Source organism: Somniosus microcephalus, chromosome 5 (assembly GCF_052327205.1).
Source record: "Somniosus microcephalus isolate GS21.2 chromosome 5, FLI_Smic_1.0, whole genome shotgun sequence".
In the NCBI taxonomy this organism is placed as follows: Eukaryota; Metazoa; Chordata; class Chondrichthyes; order Squaliformes; family Somniosidae; genus Somniosus; species Somniosus microcephalus.
Window position 1 is genome coordinate 145,341,367 of NC_140991.1, and position 19,761 is coordinate 145,361,127.

The 19,761-nt window shown below is 42.5% G+C and overlaps 1 protein-coding gene across 5 annotated transcripts in view; it reads right to left on the reverse strand.

Moving 5' to 3' along the window:
- The window catches only part of dync1i1a (dynein cytoplasmic 1 intermediate chain 1a), a 281,234-nt gene that overhangs the window by 207,253 nt on the left and 54,220 nt on the right, over positions 1-19,761 (reverse strand). For all 5 annotated transcript variants that reach the window (XM_085988332.1, XM_085988335.1, XM_085988333.1 and 2 more), the window contains 2 exons: positions 19,482-19,541; positions 18,896-19,008 (listed from right to left, as the gene is read on the reverse strand). In XM_085988332.1, coding sequence (XP_085844458.1) covers positions 18,896-19,008; positions 19,482-19,541 — 173 coding nt within the window. The remainder of the gene's footprint in view (positions 1-18,895; positions 19,009-19,481; positions 19,542-19,761) is intronic.

Sequence of the window (19,761 nt, forward strand, 5' to 3'; positions counted from 1 at the left end):
TACAGCGGTGTAATCAGACCAAAATGAACACTAAGACAAAGAAGGAGCTATTAGGAGTGGGTTTTAAAGAGGAGAGGGTGGTGGAGAGACAGAGGGATTTAAGGAGGGAATTCAGAGTGTGGGGCTTAGATAGGTAAGAGTCAGAGGAACAGAGAGTTTGGGAAGAGGGGGACTGTAGGGCTCAAGGGAGTCAGAGAGATCGGGAGGGGCAAGGCCATGAAGCGATCTAAAGAAGAATGCTATAAATTTGAGGCTTTGGGGAAACTGGGAACCAATGTAGGTCAGCAAGGACAGGGGTGATGGGTGGGCAGGACTTGGTTCGGGATAGGATATGAGTTTTGGAATAGCTGAATTTTACATGGGTGGAGAATGGGAGGTCATTAGTTATTAGTGATTAACCCTGGTTACCTACTATCCCAACCAGAGGAAATAAGCTTTTTCTATTCATGTGCACGCTTGTTGTAAAGATACTCACAGCATTATAGTCTGTGATTTAAAAATAAAATACTAATCCAGTATGAAAATGCTGAAACTTAAAATGTCAAATATTACTGCTTGAAGAAACAGAACTACACTATGAATCTGCTCCTGGTCAGGGCTGAGCATTTCTCAAGTCACTGTCAATGCTGTTTTGTGATCCTGTGGTGAGATGAACGGTACTATACACTTATTCCCCCTCTTTCTCCTTCTCACATAAGGTGTACCTCCTCATGTTTGTATGCTACTTTCTTTCAGCGAGCTACCAAGAACAGGAAAACTCACCCAGAGTAGATAGGAACATAGGAACAGGAGTAGGCCATTTAGCCCCTCGAGCCTGATACCATTCAATGAGATCATGGCTGATCGGAGTAGAAAAACAAATTAACTTAAGAAAAACAAAGTAACTTAAGTAAAACAAAAAATCGAATGCTGGAAATCTGAAATAAAAACAGAAAATGCTGGAAGAGTACACAAGTCAATCAGTATCTGAAAGAGAAACAGATTAACATTTCAGGTATGACCCTTCATTACAACTGAGGGACTAAATACCTGAAACCGAGTTGAGAATCGAGCATTGCAACAACCTTTGTCTTTAAATAATAATTAAAGTTCACTACATTTAGAAAATGCCCACACAATAGGCAAACAGAATTGTAATTTAAAGTTTCCTAAGCTTGGGCCTCTTGCAGGTGGGCTTATTTTATATTCAGAGCATTAGCATTATATTTTCAAAGTTTTCACTAGGGCAAGGTTACCAGAATGATGGACAACTTGCATATATCAGCACATGTGGGGTACAGAAAAGTGGAAGGAGCACAAGCAACAAAAACACACACCAAAACTCTGTTGCAAGCATAGCTAAAGGCAATATCCAATCAAAGGGTTGTCACTGGTGTACTCAACGAATAAATGAGCTGCTTTGACAGGAAATTCCAACAGCAATTTTAATTCTGATCAGGCTTCAGGAAGTGGAAAGAATAAAAACACATCAATTATAATGACAGGAAGTCTTAAATAACATGGCAAACAGCTGCTGCCAGCAAACATGATGGCCTTTTTTTATTATTTAAAAGAAAAGTAACATAATACATGTAGAAAGCAAGAAATTCTTACCAGGATGGTGTACACAGGGTCTCTTTTTTTTTTCCAAGGGTCAGGGGACTTATTCCCAGAACATAATTTTAAAAAAGGTAAAACATAATTTTTTTCCTTCTTAGGTGGACATTTGAGAAAGCTTCAATTTTGGTCTGTAGGAGGGGGCATAGTTTCCCCTCAATCTCCATCTCACAAATTTTCACTTGTCAGAACTGAATACTTGAAAGTACAAGCAATGTGTATAAAGAACATTTATAATTGGGGCTTCGGAGAGTTGCAAAAAAAAACGCTGGATTTTTTTCTCCACTAATGTTCTTTGCATAGTTGGTTCCAAAGTGTTATAAATGATGTTATGCTTGCAAAGTGCTTTACAACATTGGGGCTGCAGGAAATTGCAGTTTTGTTTTGATGTTAAAAACCAGAAGGAAGGGCAAGTACCAGAAAAATCAGTTATTTCTAAAAGTGATGTGCCATTTGCCTTTTTGACATTTTCTTAAAGCAGTTTTCCTCTGCCATTTTCAAATGTCAGAGGATATCTTGATATTATTTTTTTTAAAGCATTACTATAAAATAATGGAAAAAATATCCTAGCGGAGAAGTTGGGATTCTAAAACTTACTAACCACTTCCAAGGTCTCTGATGATAATCATTATTAAAGCAGTGATGCAAAATTTCTACATTTATTATTCAAAATTAAATTCACAGTAATTCTGCATTTTGGAAAATGTTTCAAAACATCTGCATGTCTTTTGAAAAACTGCAACCTTCTGGATCTTGACAAAATAACACAAATACTGTTCTGCACTGGATTTTATTTATAATTATGGTATTAAAATTACTTGGACCTTTTTTATTAAAAATCAAGACATATTCATAAAAACAAATGAGCTCCACAGCCTGGGGCTACAAATGAAGGTGCAATCTTCATCCATTTCCCATTAATTATGCAGTCCATTGCATGGCATACATTATGGTTAATTTTATTTTTAATTCCTTAAATAAAAAACACAATGATATACACTAAACCCTTACACCTGAAATAATATCCTCTCTCTTTCAAATGCTGACTGAACTACTGGGCACTTCTATTATTTGTATTAAGTTCAGATTTCCATCAGTCATCATTTGATTTTTACCTATACTAAAATGATTTGATTTAATACTGCTGTCCACAGGCACTTTACCGTACAACTGAATGGGTTAACACTTCTACACTTAAGACTACAAAATAGATACAAATGAAACAGGCCATTTGGTCCATTTTAATTCACCCACCTAGAAAAATCTAGAGTCCCCCAATCATACCACCCAAATGTCTCAAATTATGCCAGTGTTTGAACGTCCACTACTGTACCCAGAAGCTAATTTTAAGTATTGATCATTCTTTGCATGGAAAAAACTTCCTGATATCACTAATTTTTCTCTATCAATTTGAACCGGTGCCCCCTTGTCCTACTGTCAAAGTCGCATTTCAAGGAGTGCTATGTATTTACCTTTTCCATACCGCTTGCCATCTTAGATGCATCTATAAAAGGTACCTTTCTCAGTTGTCTCCTTTCAAGACTGAATAGCTCATGTTTCTCTAGTCTTTCCTCATAAGACAATAACTTTTTGATTGTCATTCAGCTCCATCAAAGAGTTATTTGTTTGATTAGAAAGGCAGATTCTGGTAACAGCCAGTTTACCACAAAACAAGTGTATATACTCTCAAGCTTATACAATAAATGTCACTCGGTGTTAAATTGGCTAGCACCCTAAAATGGGCACGGGCATCATAATGCATGATTAACCTGTGCCCGTTCAGTGTAATGCAGGCAGCATGCCAACTTCGTGCTGCCTGCTCATTTGAATGATTTCTGCGTGCAGCCAGCACTAACCACACTGTTCATTCGCTGCACGCATCAGCAGGGGGGCCGATATGGTTACTTCCTAGCACTGCTTAATGCTAGCCTGCAGCTCTTAAAGGGAAGGTGCATTGCAGCTGCTGGAGGTGCTGAAATCATTGGGAATAGTGCGGTGCAACAATCAACAATGGCTGACCATGGGAGAGAGCGTGCACCAAGGTTTTCAGATGCTGCACCGGAGGTCTTGGTGGAAAAGGTCGACCAGAGGAGAGATATCCTGTACCCTCGGGGGTACAGAGGCCCTCCAGACACATGGTCAGAAGGCAAAAGACAGCGGAGGAGGTTAATGCTAGGAGATTAGTTCCAAGAACATGGATACAGTGCAGGAGGAAGTTTAATGATCTCACACAAGTGGTCAAGGTCTGTGACTGCATCTTCAAATGAAAAATCCTATCAACTACACCACGAGCCTCAGCCACTGCTCAATTCAACACCTCCCCCACCACCGCCCCCCCCCCCCCCCCGTCCGCCAATCACTCACCTACCTACAATCTCCATCAATCAGGACTCGTACAGAACATTCATAGCTTCACCTCACCCTCACACACTTGGCATCCTTGCAAGCCACAAACTCACATCTCACAGCTTGCACATGCTGGCAGCTATTCAACCATGACAGCCACATCACCCACACAGATCGCATGACATTCACTGACCCACTTCCCTCTCTCTTGCAGGAGAAGGTTGCACACAACCAGAGGCAGCAGGAACTAAACGGAGGGGGAGACGCACGCCTTCATGTTCTAATCCCCAAGGAGAAGATGGTGCTGGTCATTATGGGGAGCACCATTGCTGAGGCTGTGGCCAGCGGCGGGGCTAAAACCATTGAAGATGAGGGTATCTGCATACCCAAGCCTCCTTCTCTCTTCCCACAGTCTCTTCTGACTGAGAAGCTGTTGATGGTGTAAGCATGGACTGCTTACATTCTCCTTTTCCCCTCATCACAACCCTACCCTTGTCCTTTTTTCCTTTCACATACCCAAGAACTGTAATTTTCTAGGCAGTGGAGGAAGAGCAAGAAGACAATGAAGATAAAGAAACGCTGTCACTTGATTTCACAGTCGCAGTCACCAGTTCAGATACTGACACTGTGCAAAATTCTGAGGATAGGATAGAGGCGGGATCTGCACGCGGTGAGACACTGGGCATAAGTGCGTTGGAGCAAGGGCAGGGGGGAAAAAAAGATAACATGTGCCAGCTCACACACTAGATCTGCTGCAGAAGACTCAGATGATAACTTTGATGGGCCAAGCTACAGAAGAGGGCTGATGGGTATGCACACCCAAATGCTTGGTGCACTGGGAACCCTGCCAGAAAGCCTATGTTCAATGTCAAGGAGCATGGAGGTGTCCAGCACTAACTTGGCACAGAGCTTTGCTCAGAGCTTGAAACACATCCTTTCCAGCATGGAACTGGTGGCCATCTCCATTAGCACACCTGTGGAACCAGCATCTGATGGCCGATGTCTCAGTTTCCGTTGCAACACACGTAGCATCCACCCAATGTCCAAGTGCTGGACCGGAAGCTCTGGATACCAGTGTGCAAAGTGGTTTCCAGGGCATCAGAGCACTGCTGCAATCTGTTCCCCAACAGATCTGCTCATCTGCTCCCTAAAGACCCTCTGCAGATATGGCCTCCTACTGAGTGCCCTTCTCCCCCTCCTCCTCCTCTTATAGCTGCTTGTCCTACTCTACATGGCCTCTGCTCATTCTACCAGTCATGCTCAATGCCAAAAGGCCGACTGGTCCATCCATGTCTAGGAGCAACTGGTCTATGCTAAAGCCTTTAAACAAAAAAGTACTTCAGCACCTGCCAGCCCACTCCCTGTACACTACTGAAACTTTAACCTACTATAGGAACCATTCAAAACTCATAGAATTGCAGCAACAGCCAGAAGAAATAAAACAGCAACTAACCTGCAAGTAGTTGATGATCCCTTTAAATAGTGCTGGTGGTGGGTCCTTCATGCAGTTGAACGCGTGTTCAGCTGTGCGAGGTTAAGAGAGGGAGTAGGCTGGAGCATGGAGCTCCAAAATGGCAGCGCTGATATCAAATCCGCGTGCAACACTGATTGACATCATGATCTGCCTGCTCTGCATACTTCTGACAGACATCAAGAGTGTGCGCGCTAACCCCTTTACCAATATGGCATCTAGCGCACTTTGCGTCAGAGTGCGGGTGTACCATGGACGCCATTTAGGAACTTTAAAGGGATTCGTAGCACCCAAAAAACAGGCGCTACTGAGCCCTATTTGCCCCCCCCGACTCTTCATTCATTACAGAGCTGATGGTGTTATTTCCAATCAAAATATAACTTCAATTGACAGTCACTTTGGGGGCAATTTTGCCAATGGGGGCGCGTTGGAGGCACGACTGCTGCTCGTCGGGTTTTAGTCCCGCCTCCATCAACTTGTGGCCAACCCACGCTGTTTTCCCTTGATTGACCTTGTTAAGCCCGCCCAGTGGACTTAGCAGGCCAATTAAGGGGAAGCCGGTTACAGAGAACGTCAGCGTATGACGTTCCATCCGTCAAAAGTTTTTGACAGATGAATCGTCATCGTTTGACAGCTCTGTGAAGCTGTCAACACTGACATTCTCCATTGTTTGAGGAGGCCTTGTATTCAAGACTCATCAAACCTCTTATGAGCAGAAATTAGATGGTTGTTGCATCGGAGAATGCAGCAGCCATCTGTCATCCCTGCCGTGGAGATGCGAGACTCTCCGCATCCCCAACTGTTGAAGCTTGCAGGAAGAAACAAAGGTAAGTAAACATTTTCTATCACTTTCCACTCACCTCACATACTTACCTCTCCACACTTGCACCCATCACTTACCTTCACAGCGCACATTTGCACCCCTCCGGCCCCCGCAGACCCACTGCTCGCCTCGGTGACCCTGGCGAGGTTTTCCGACGTCAAGAAGCCCGCGCCTGTTGGAAAAATGGGGATAATCCTCTTACAGGCAGTTAAGTGGCTGTAATCCCCTTCCCACCTCCAGGAGACGGGACCTGGCACAGGTCGGCTACCCGCCTCCTAGGAAGATGGCATTTTCCCGGCAGTTCCGCCTCCAAACCCGCCTCCCCAGGGCTGGCAAGATTGCGCCCTATGAAACAACTGCAGGCATTCATTACAGAAGCAGCAAGTTCAGTCATTATTTTAGCATTAAGAGAATATAGAAAAAAAATTTCCTTGGGTCACTCAACAAGATGCACGTATTTGAATTAATTTTACAATAATTTTGTACAAGATGTTGCCTACTCTTACATCAGTACTAAACAGGGCTGGGAAACTGCTTCTTTTTCGTCCAATTGTGGCTTCAAAGCTTAATTTCTAACCTTTGATCCTTCATGGTGATGTCATCGGAAATTAATGGTCACTATCTTCTGCCTAGATCTCAGTACTTTTGTCCTATTCCCATAATTATCTGGGCATTTTTGTTTTTATGGACAGCCATATCAATTCAACAGGAAATTATGTATGTAAAAATGGGGAAAGAAGTTAATCATATAAAAAGGGAAAGGAGGCTCTTGCCAAAGCAAGGTTGAAAAGTTAATTTATTCTGATAACGTTGCCAATGATTTGATTGATTGCACCCATTTAAAATACTGGTCAATTCTGGCCAATCGTTGTCTATCTTGATCATGCTGGAGTGAAAGAGATCTAAAAATAGAATTCCAAACCAATCTGTCATCGTGCCTATTGTATGAAATCCCAGATCCATACAGCACAAACTCCCATGTTATGTACAGTACATAATCTTGTAAGAGGATACTAATTATTAAATCAACCCAGTGCCAAATTTCACCTAAAATAGCGCATTTTTAAGTCACCTAACTTGTGGTCTGTAAAGCACATCGGAATTCCAATGCACTGCACTATAGAGTTGGAGAATGCGAGTTTATACCCATGATTCTCCAAATGGTGACTACCTGATTGCAGCACCTCGGTCTGCTTTCCTAGTTGTCAACTGTACAGCAACATTGAGGCTTGGAAGTAGGTCACTCGTCTACCACCTTGGCCACTAAGACAGGAAGGAATTATTTTCCCCAGGTTGCAGTTCATTTTTATAAAATCTGCTGACAACAAATTTCTATTCTTGTTCAGAATGAATTGCTGAATAATTAATTGGCCTGTAGTGCAAATACAAAACTGCACGATCTAATCTGTAGTTTTTAGAAATCTTCCTCTACAAAGTTGTGTTTATTAGAATGCAACTTTATTATGTTATAATAGTAGCAAGATAGATTTCATTGCATTTAATGCAAAATTTAATTTTGTATAAATGTATCACAAGAATTTTCCATAAGTGCAATGCGTCTATCAAGATTGAATACACAATTAAGTATTGGTGTATAACACTATATGCTAAAAGTTACTCTCCGCTGAAATAGACAATCACTGGGGAAGAGCAACTTAAATTTCTAGCATCTGTATCGCAGTCCTTAACTGGCCTCTCAGTACATTAACACAGCGGGACCTCCATTATCCTGGCTCCAATTATCGGACTTCTTAATTATTCGCCAAAATGTTCATAGGACAAAGTCTTGTCCAAGACATCACCCCATTGCATAGTCCAATAACTTCAATCTACTGCTAACATATTCGAGTTCTCAAGTTTCAAAGAAACTTGTTCAAGGTAATTGTTTAAGAGACATATCAAAATGGGTTACATGCTACTGGCTACATTAAAAATGGGAAAATAAAAAGTACTAATTCAAAAAATAGAAAGAGGATAAAAAAAGTGAAACTCAATATTTTACATTTCGCAAGCTGAATTTCAATGCAGCCAAGTTGATTAATCTCATTCAATAGGAATTATAGCAAAACTACAAGAAGCCATGGAAATATGGTCAAGAGACAAGTTCTAAAGATGGATTTATCATTAGTAACATCTAGCTTCCTATAATTTAAATTAGGTGGGAAACAGCTTCGGGTTTTTTCTTGTGAATTTGTAACTCTTGGTTATAATCTGATGCTGCTATTCCCCCCAGGGAAATAGACTATGGTGCTCATTGTGGATGAGAATTTTTGTGATAGATTTTCAAGATTAGGAATCCCCATTTAGAGTGTGCAGCAGAGTTCCATTTCCCAGAGCAGCAGCACCAGTTAGGAGCTGGAAGTCCATGCCTTTAGTTGCTAGACTCCACACTGCAGAATCACCTCCCTAAACCCCATCCACGCTTCACCTCCCTCTCCTTCTGCAAGACCCTCCTTAAAACGCACCTGTTTGACTCCGCTTTTTTATCACACCTCCTAAAATTAAGTTTAATAACTAAGAGTACCAATACGTGTCCACAATAGCCTGCTATTTCTTGCTAATGAAATGAAGGGAAATCTGTGCAAGTTTCAACATAGTCTTTCACTCACTATACAAGTGATGGAATGTTGGTTATATCTGCAAACAAAGTATAGCAACTACGCTTTTCAATGCAACAAGGCATAGGCCTAAATTCAGGGCTGTTTGAGTTGTCAGCACTTTTTTTTTGAGGCTCTGCCAGCTTTTTTGAAACTGTTGATCAACTTTTGCTAGTTTTCAGGTTGACAGATGCGAGATGTGTAACATATTTGTCATGTCTTTTGAACTGGTAAATTCTGGCTGCCAATACAGCTCGGAATGCCAATGTCAAAATGTGATCACTTTTAGTACTGGTATCAGTACCAAGTGTACTCGAGTAAATTTTTAAAAATTCACGCACAAAAAATTAACAGGCAAGAATCTGATTAGCATTCTTAAGTGTGGTCAATAGGGTAAATTTTGCAGTGCCCTATTCCAGACACTGAGCCCCGTTTGATGGTAGCACAGATCGCAGAATCACTGGAAAACTGGGAATCCCATGAATGAGGTGTGCTGACCTCTGTGCCAGAATCTCCAATCCGCAGTTGTTACATGTTGCTCCAAGCCAGGAAATGAGCATTCCTGACTCCACATTAAAGGCAAACAAAAACATTACTGTTTTGTTGGACGCCTTTAGTGGTCCCTTTAAAGGGCAGCTGGTTAGACTACAGAAGAAACCAAAAAATCTGCTCCGCTCTGTTCTGCCAGATTTCGGAGCTGTGGAGTAGATCAAGCATTAGGTGCCTCATTAGAATGTGCAAGGGGCTACGCCTGTTTGAGTCGGCCGCCATGAACGCCTGCATATCGCCCCATCCAAAATGACGTTGGACGCTTCCAGCGATGGGTACTGGACATAGCCCCACAAAACTGGTTCATTTTGTCCATTTTACACCCAGAATATGGGCGCAGCAGGATCCAATTCTGTCCCCCCACTGCCTTAACTTCCACAAAACAGTGACCCAATCTTAACCGGGGGGGGGGGGCTATTTTCATCAGATGAGCGTTAAACCCTGAAGGTGAGAACTGAAATTATGGTTCAAAAATGTTTTTTAAATCCCGTTAATAAATTGCTTAAACTTGGGATTCACAGGCTCAGATCTGATGGGGACCTGGGTGGGCTGTGATCCACGCAGGCTTACCTGTGGCTACAGTATGGACAAATAGAGTTTGCACATTCTCCCCGTGTTTGCGTGGGTTTCCTCCGGGTGCTCCGGTTTCCTCCCACAGTCCAAAGATGTGCAGGTTAGGTTGATTGGCTATGATAAATTGACCCTTAGTGTTAGGGGGGATTAAATATGTGGGGTTACTGGGATAGGGTGGGACATGTGTTGGTGTAGAGGTTACGGGGATCGGGTGGGATATGTGTCGGTGCAGGCTCGATGGGCCGAAATGGCCTCTATCTGCACTGTGGGGTTTAAAAAAAAAAGCTATTTTTAAAATATGTAGTAGACTTTGGCCAATCAAAGGCAAAGTTTTTGTGATGCAGTGTTAGGGTGGTTATCTTCCTCACACAACGAACTATGTGCAAGCAGCATTTGATTGGCAGGTTGTGAGGCATGTGACCCGAATGTGTTGGAATATGGTAACTGTTGGGACTTCCAACTTTATTTTAAATGTAGATATTGCGAGCAAACTTGCAATCTAACTGGAGTGCTGCAGGCAACATGGTAAAACAAAAGTCTATTTAATTTCCTAAAAAGACAACGTACAGATAATGAAGCCACAAATCCAAATGACACATCATTCTCTTCTTCTGAATCTGAAAATTCTTCATTGTCATTTCTATTGTTGATGTAGATGTCAATGTGTGAAAATAAATGTGGGACCAGACCAGCTGCTGCTTCCAGGGGTTCTTGCTGGTTTAGTGGCACTGCTTGCTTGGCTTCATTAAGTACATTTACTGCAGATTATGTAGAAATCTATTTGTGTCCACTTAAACATGCTAAATGGATGTACAGTTTTGACATTTCATTTATTGGGGGATCGAATTAGTTTTAAGTCGTTTGCAATATTAAGGCGAAGCTAAATAAGTACATGAGGGAGAAAGGAATAGAAGGATATGTTAATAGGGTGAGATGAAGCAAGGTGGGAGGAGGCTCACATGGAGCATAGACACTGGCATAGACCTGTTGAGTTGAGTAGCCGGTTTGACTGCTGTAAATTGTGTGTGTTGTACATTACTTGCTGTGATGTCAGACCTTAGGGGCTGGATTTTGTCAGCGCTCAGAGGGCGGGTTGAGGCGGGTCCGCTGTCAAAATAGCAAAGATTGACAGCAGATAGGAAACCCGCTGTCAACCTGCCACCACACGAGTCTCCCAGGTGTCGGGTCTGTCTATGCAGAACTGACCCGACACCAAGTGGCGGGGGAGACAATTTAGAGCATTAAATGGCTTGTTAATGCTATTTTAACATAGAAACATAGAAGATAGGAGCAGGAGTAGGCCATTCGGCCCCTCAAGCCTGCTCTGCCATTTAATGAGATCATGGCTGATCATCCAAATTCAGTACCCTGTCCCTGCCTTCTTCCCATATCCCTTGATCCCTTTAGCTTTAAGAAATATATCTAACTCCTTCTTGAATATATTTAATGAATTGGCCTCAACTGCCTTCTGTGGTAGAGAATTCCACAGGTTCACCACTCTCTGGGTGAAGAAATTCCTCCTCATCTCAGTCCTAAATGGCTTACCCCTTATCTTTAGACTGTGACCCCTGGTTCTGGACTCCCCCGCCATCAGGAACATCCTTCCTGCATCTAGTCCTGTTAGAATTTTATAAGTTTCAATGAGGTCCCCTCTCATTCTTCTAAACTCTAGTGAATATAAGCCTAATCGACCCAATCTCTCCTCATAGGTCATTCCTGCCATCTCAGGTATCAGTCTGGTGAATCTTCGCTGCACTCCCTCCATGGCAAGAACATCCTTCCTCAGATAAGGCGACCAAAACTGCACACAATACTCAAGGTGTGGTCTCACCAAGGCCCTGTACAACTGCAGCAAGACGTCCTTGCTCCTGTACTCGAATCCTCTCGCTATGAAGGTCAACATACCATTTGCCTTCTTAACCACCTGCTGCACCTGCATGCTTACCTTCAGCGACTGGTGCACAAGGACACCCAGGTCTCGTTGCACTTCCCCTTCTCCCAATCTATTGCCGTTCAGATAATAATCTGCCTTCCTGTTTTTGCCACCAAAGTGGATAACCTCGCATTTATCCACATTATACTGCATCTGCCATGCATCTGCCCAATCACCCAACCTGTCCAAATCATACTGGAGTTTCTCTGCATCCTCCTCACAGCACACACGCCCACCCAGTTTTGTGTCGTCTGCAAACTTGGGAGATATTACATCTAGTTCTCTCATCTAGATCATTAATATATATTGTGAATAGCTGGGGTCCTAGCACCGATCCCAATTTTGAGGCTACCTTGCAATTTTATGCGCTCCCCCGCTGGTTACCCGCTGCTCGGAGAACACGCCAGCTCACCCTGACGTCAGTTGAGTCTGCTTTGATGTATCTGATAAGCTGACAGTTACAGAAGTGGCATAAAAGATACCATGTTGCAGATGTTCAGTTTCAGAAACTGTTGGTTATTGCATTTGTAATACAGAGAGATTTCTTTAAGCTTACAAGTGTTTAGAGCCAACTGTATGTCCAGTGCCACCTCACTGGAACAACCTCCCTCACCATTGACAGATCGCTTCTGTCATCTCACCTGCAGCTGCCATCTATTGCAGCAACACCGGTGCCCTTGGAACAATCAGACCGTGGTCCTCTGAATCCTTCCACGATCAGTCCCAACACCAACATCACCAACAATATCACCAACCTTCTCCGCCATCTCCAGATGCTGCACAGGGCATCAGCCCCCCACAACATTGCTGCCCGGGAGGCCAGCAATGTCATCACCATGCTGTAAACCCTGGCTGCCACATGATGCACCAGGTTGATACCATCCCACATCAGCACCGTAAAGCATCCCTTTAATGTCCAAGCCATTCCATTCACACTCATCACTATAGCGGTGGGGGGGAAGTTATGTCTCAACATTCACTGGAACTCACTAAGATACTTCTCAAGGTGCGCACAGATCTGTCCAATAAGGTGACGTGTTGAAAATATAGATTTCACTGTATAACACATTAACAGAAGCTTAACCTGAACACTGGCTCAACCTCTCAAGTGCCTACCCTTGTGTGTTATAAGTTGGTATGCTTGCAGTAGGATGAGGGCGAGTGTGAGGGGTAACTAGTGAGATGGGGAAGTGATAATATAGAAAGGGAGGGATGGGTGAAGGTGCAAGGTAAGTTGGTGTGAGTAAGGATGTGCAGGAGTAGGGTAGGGAAGGCAGAGTGATGGGGATTCGATGACTGGCACAGCAGGGTGAGGTTGAGTGTGGCATTGCAATAACGTTTCCTGATCTAATGAAATCATTGAAAGGTTTGCGTCACTGCAGCCAGATCCTCCTGACGACATCCCTGCTTGTGTCCTCCTGTGCAATGTGCAACCAGGCTGCGCTGATCTCCTGGGGAGGTCTCTTCCTCCCATGGGAAGGGAAGAGAATTGCCCTGCGTGCTGTGACTCCCTCCATAAGCATATGGAGGGAGCCATGCGTGAGCCTGGGTGCAGACATGCACCTTTGTGCAGTGATTGTCAGTGTTTGCAGAACCTTAATGCTGCAGAACACTGACAGCACAACTATCAAAATCAATGTGGCCGTGGTCCCTGTAAGGAAACCGGTTGATGATTCGTCATCAAATGGCGTCATCAGACCCCCTTCCTGTTAATTGGCCAGGAACTCCGCAGGGTGGGCTTAACGAGGCCAACCTACAGAAAATCTTGGAGTGTGGCTGCAGACGGGAGCAGGACCGGAACCCGCCATCCAGCCTCCGCAGGGAAAAATCCAGCCCTAGGTCACTACCCAGCCACTGTAAATTGAGGCCCAGCCAATTTTCCATTCCTAGCTATTCCACTGCCGGTCGGTACAAAGGAAACCTTACATTACGCATGGCAACGCTCAATACTACCAATGGATATACAGCAAAGTAATGTTGTGTTCCCCAACACTCTGTGACTGTCATCCAATTACAGTAGGCAGACGACGCTTGCGTCTGCGCACACTCAGAGGTCAAATTCCAAACCATCGTCAACACCTTCACTGAAGCATATGAGAGCATGGGCCTTGCACTAAACATCCGTAAGACAAAGGTCCTCTACCAACCTGCCCCAGTACTGCCCGATTATCAAAATCCACGACAAGGCCTTGGACAACATGGACCACTTTCCATACCTCGGGAGCCTACTGTCAACAAGGGCAGACGTCGATGACAAAGTCCAACACCGCCTTCAGTGTGCCAGTGCAGCCTTCGGTCGCCTGAGGAAGAGTGCTTGAAGACCAGGACCTCAAACCTAGCACCAAGCTCATTGTCTACAGAGCAGTAGTGATACCCGCCCTCCTGTATGCCTCAGAGACATGGACCATGTACAGCAGGCACCTCAAAGCACTGGAGAGGTACCACCAACACTGCCTCCGCAAGATCCTACAAATCCATTGGCAGGATAGGCGCACCAACGTCAGTGTTCTTGCTCAGGACAACAACCCCAGCATCGAAGCTTTGACCATGCTCGACCAGCTCCGATGGGTGGGTCACATCGTCTGCATGCCCGATACGAGACTCCCAAAACAAGCACTCTACTCGGAGCTCTAACACGGCAAGACACCCTCAAAGCCTCCTTGAAAAAGTGCAACATCCCCACCGACACCTGGGAATCCCTGGCCCAAGACTGCACAAAGTGGAGGTGAAGCAGGGTTTTCTTCACTGATCCATAACTCCATAAGTTCGATCAGTTTCTGCATAGATATTAAATGCGTGTAAAGAATATTACGAGCAATATAAATAAATTCCAGCTTTTTGGTTGGCTATTTGGAAAACAAAAAGGTAATTCACTAACAATAACATTATTATACAGAGTAGCGCCTTTCACGACCACCGGATGTCTCAAAGCGCTTTACAGCCAATGAAGTACTTTTGTAATGTAGTCACTGTTGTAATGTGGAAAACACGGCAGTCAATTTGCACACAGCAAGGTCCTGCAAACAGCAATGACCAGATAATGTTTTTGTTATGTTGCTTGATTCTTTGAAATAGTACTTTGGAATCTTTTACATCCACCCCAGAGCTGATGGGGCCTCGGTTTAACATCTCATCCGAAAGATGGCACCTTCGACAGTGCAGCACTCCCTCAGTACTGCACTGGAGTGTCAGCCTAGAGTTATATGCTCAAGTCCCTGGAGTGGGACTTGAACCCACAACCTTCTGACTCAGAGGCGAGTGTGCTACACACTGAGCCACAGCCAACACTTAATAATAGATTCAAATAATTTATCAACCTCAAACCACCCACTTCAAAAAAAATGATGGAATAATAGGTGACAAATTAAACTAGGTCTTAAAAATTATGAAAATATTAAAAGTTCATAATAAATGTTTTACCAATCAAAAGTAGGAATTAAACTGTCATTAAAAGTCACACATTTCCCAAATTAAAGCGGACAACTAAACGATAGAATTAGAAATAGTCATTTTTTTGTAAATTATATTTTCTCACCGTCTTTCTCCCCTTCCCTTCAGAACGCAGGAATAGAAAATCTAAACAAAAGTTGACAGCACTGACAAGCACTACAAGATTTCAGAATTACATCATTTTAAATTTTATGATCTCTAGCCTTATGTAGTTACAGCCCCAATTCAGATTTATTGATTAAAAGATGGGAACGCTTCCCATAATGTTTGTGAAAATATAAATTGAAAGGATAAATTTAAGGTTGGATGATATAAAATTTCCTATCCAACCGAATGACTCATTTCATCGGATTTAAATCAGCACAGGGGATTACTGTGTAAAAAGTCCTTTAGCTACCTTTTTTAAAAGCCGAGATCTTGACAGTTAAGTCACCATATAAGCAAAGAATGATAAAACCACATGTCTCATGCCCATATACTGCACATTAGTCCAAGATGACTCACTGCAAAACATCCTGAAGCGTTGTTATTTTTTTTTAAACTTAAGAGTTTGAGTCCCCTTCCCACAGAAAAAAATAAGATAAGGTCAAGTAAGGTCAAGTTGTTTGCAAGTTCTGAAAATTTGCAACTTGCTAGGTGGGAAGCGAGTTACTGCTCATCATGCAGGATAGGAATAGGCCTGAATTTGTTCGAAGTTGGGGGGTGGGCAAGCTTCAGCTCAGCAGCAGAATGGGGGTTTGTTCTTAGAGGGGAAAGGGGAAGGCCAAGTTTATATTCAGGGGAGAAGGCTGAGCTTCTCTATGTTTGGAGGGGTGGGGGGGGGGGGGGTGTAAGGTTGTCTTTGTGCTCAGTGGGGAATGGGGTGGAAGGCCAGGGTTGTCCTCTCTGGGGTGGGAACGTGAAGTTTTCTCTCAGTTGGGGGTTTGGTTGAAGTTCTTCTAAGTCAGGTGTATGGGGAGGAGTTGGTATCAACATTTCTTTTTATGGAAATTGTGCCTGTGGCACTTCTGTTCTGTGGCTGCGGGGAGGGATGCTTACAGGGTTTCTGTTCATTGGGGGGTTAGTGTCGGACTTCCTTGACCCGGGGGGGGGGGGGGGGGGGGGGGGGGGGCGGTGGGAGAGAATGGTTTGTGTACTCATTTTTACTCAAGTGGAGGGAGTGCCCTGATTTTAGCTCAGTGGGGTTGGCTCGGACCTAAATGCTGGTACATTTATATCCCAATTTATTATCCTTTCCATGTCCTCCTGAAGTCGCTTATGAGCCTCAGAGTGAGAGAGACAGAGGCAGAGAGATAAGAAACGAAACAGGCCTAACGATGACTCCAGGGGGACACCACTATTTATACTTAAATCGATTTTTATTCTTTGCAAAATCTATTAACAGAAATATTGATCACTATTTGTAAATACCTTTTGTTGGGAAAATCTGAACAAAATGAAATGCTAATATTTACATTGGTATCTAGCAATGCTATTTAAAATAGCCTGATTGTACAGAAATGTTTCAACCATCTGTTTCAACCATCACCACAAGAGGGTGCCATCTTTTTGCTCACCGCAATTACAAGAGATTGTATAAAAATGACAAATATGGATCATAATATTTGAAGTTTTTTTTCTATTTTAAGTGTTATTCCAAATAAGCTGTTGCCAACAATGACATAATGACATTGATATGGATACATACATATTACAATATACTGTAATATGAAAACCTGTTAAATTAAAGTATTCACTATAGTGAGTATATAATCAGACACTTTAAAAGCACATCAATACATTATAAACTTGACATTTGTAGCATTTGTTGACCGTAGCCAGATAGAGTTTCTTGTTTTCTCAGCATAGCAAGAGTTAAATTTGTAAATGATTAAGCAGATTTAAATACATTTCATTCTCGGGTTTAAACTACCAATCTGAGCTCACAGCAGGAAGTCTTTGAAACCTCTCTCCCTTAAACATGCCAGAAACCAACCCAAGTTTGTGAACAATCATTTTGATCAGACTGAAAGATATTGCTTTTGTCATCTTGAATGCAACAGAATGGTTTCTACCAAAGCTGATCTTTCAACAATTGGCTGGTGGATGGTGAGCACTGTTTTATTATAAGCTTACGACTGGGAGTACAAATGATGTACAAAAACTGAATCCGCGTTCGGAACATTTTCATTGAAGATGTGTACTTTTCAGTGTTGATGTTTCTAATCTTTTAACAATGAAGAAACATTTGACAGCACTGTGCAATTTTTCACAAATTTTCAGCTGCTGCCTAATCTTCCTCATATACAGTAAAGATAACTGATCAAGGAATCAAATATTCTACATGCTTCAGCTTAAAAAAAAATCAAAAATGTTATTCCAGAAGCCAAATGCTTCCGCTTAGAATTACTAACTACATGATCTACCATTAATTCTTGCTATTGCACAGCAACACTATACAAATTCAAGTTCATTCTTTAATAGCAAAATCACATATACATCTCTCATATATGCTAAAAATCTTGTGTATGCATGCACTTCTGATGTCATAATTTTTGTTAACACATTTGCTAACACTTTTATGCCAACAATTACAATGTTAAAATAGTATGCAAATATTTATAATGCAAATATTCATATGTAAACTGCTGCCCATCACAATGTAGTTGCAGTTTCTGGTGAATTAGGTGGCACAAGTTTCTTAGGCTTTCAAGAAACTTTAACAGCCATTTTGTTTCTTCCGTTTGTCAGATCCTTAAAAGCCAATTTTCAGCTTTTCACCCAATAATCGGGGCACACGATACCCCTTGCCCAATTGCCTGCACTCCGATATTTCCCAATTTTCGTTCTTTTCCTCCCCATTTATTGAGCATTTAAAACCAGATTTTCTGGTCTTTCACCTAATTATCTGGCCTTTCACCTAATTCATTCCCTTGCCTGTTTTCAGGCCTTTTCCTCCTGACCCAACACTCCCCTCAAAAATCATTTCTGGCTAACAGCCATCCAATTACAGGCTGGGTCCCGCCCAAATCCCAGCATTCCCTGGTGGTATAGTGCTCCTGTTGGCTTTCTCTGGTGAAGGAAGGGTGGGGATATGGAGATAAGTCCAGTAAGTGAGCACATATTTGTCCAATAGCTTTTTCTTGTCTTCAGTACATAAGTAACATAGAAGGGAGAGATAGAAAGTGCATGGGGAGGGAAGGGGGGGGGGGGGGCAAAGAGTGGTAGAGGATGGTGAAAAAGTGGGGGATGAGTGTGAAGGAGTGGGGCAAGGGCGGGTAAAGGCAATGCACAGGGGAGAGAATAGAAGGGAGAATGAGCGAAGGCCAGTGTGGGCAAAAAGAGCAGGGGGGGGGGGGAAAGGAGGTGGAGGGAATGCAAATGCAAAAGGATGGGGGAAAGTTAGTGTGAAGACGAGGACAACCAGAGAGGGACACAAGCAGAGGGACAGCTACAGAAAGAGATTTTTTTTTATGGGTGAACAAGTTATGAATAAAATACACATTTTGTAATTATATTTGATTTGTAAGCGGTTTTGAATTCATCAACATTAAGATCATATTCGTAAAACAAGTTACCTTCTGGCTGGCGAGCAACAGGTGTTTGGGTCTCTTTGGAGTACGACACCACTTCTCGGGGTAAAAAATCAACTTGGGTAATTTTTGAAATCACAAGTTTAGGCATGCGGCGGCTGTATTTAAAAAGTGAAAAAAAGCAAGTTATATATTTTCAAATGAAGTATGGAAATGTTAGTAGTACTTTATTTAAAAACCACCACCTAAACTTCTGTTACTCTAAATTCAAAACACAAATCACGTTTTAGAAAATGAGCGAGGGGGAATTAAAACTAAGCAAGTTTATTCTAATACAAGATTATCCAAAGCTAGAGCCCAGTATTGCAGGTCAGATGCCCTGCCATAGTTAATCTCAATAACTTTTTTTAATTTTTTTATAAAAGGGGTATTCATGCTATCTATGTGTAAATGCAAATAGATGTGTGAGGGTGCCACTTAAAATACTGCCCACATGATAACTAAGTTAAGTGTATGGTAATGGTAAAATTACATTTAACAAACATAGATGATAATGGAATTTCTTTGAGAGAAAGATTATTGTATAACTGTTTTATACAATAGACACAGAGGATAATAAACAGATACATACCCAAGATCAGAGTCAGACTGCAGCTGGAGCACAGAAGGATCGGTATCCCATTGCAGTGCTCTAATTAGTTCACCCAACATAAAAAAGAAAGGAGACATACATTAACTGATCAGAACATTAACTAATAAGATTACATAATAATTATTAACACCCAAGAGAGCAGTAATTACAAGACTTCAATTTATTAACAAAACTTCATACATTATTCATTCACATTACTCATAAGCTCATAATTGTAAGTTAGTATGCCGGTCTTTTAACACAGAACATTGTATCGAAT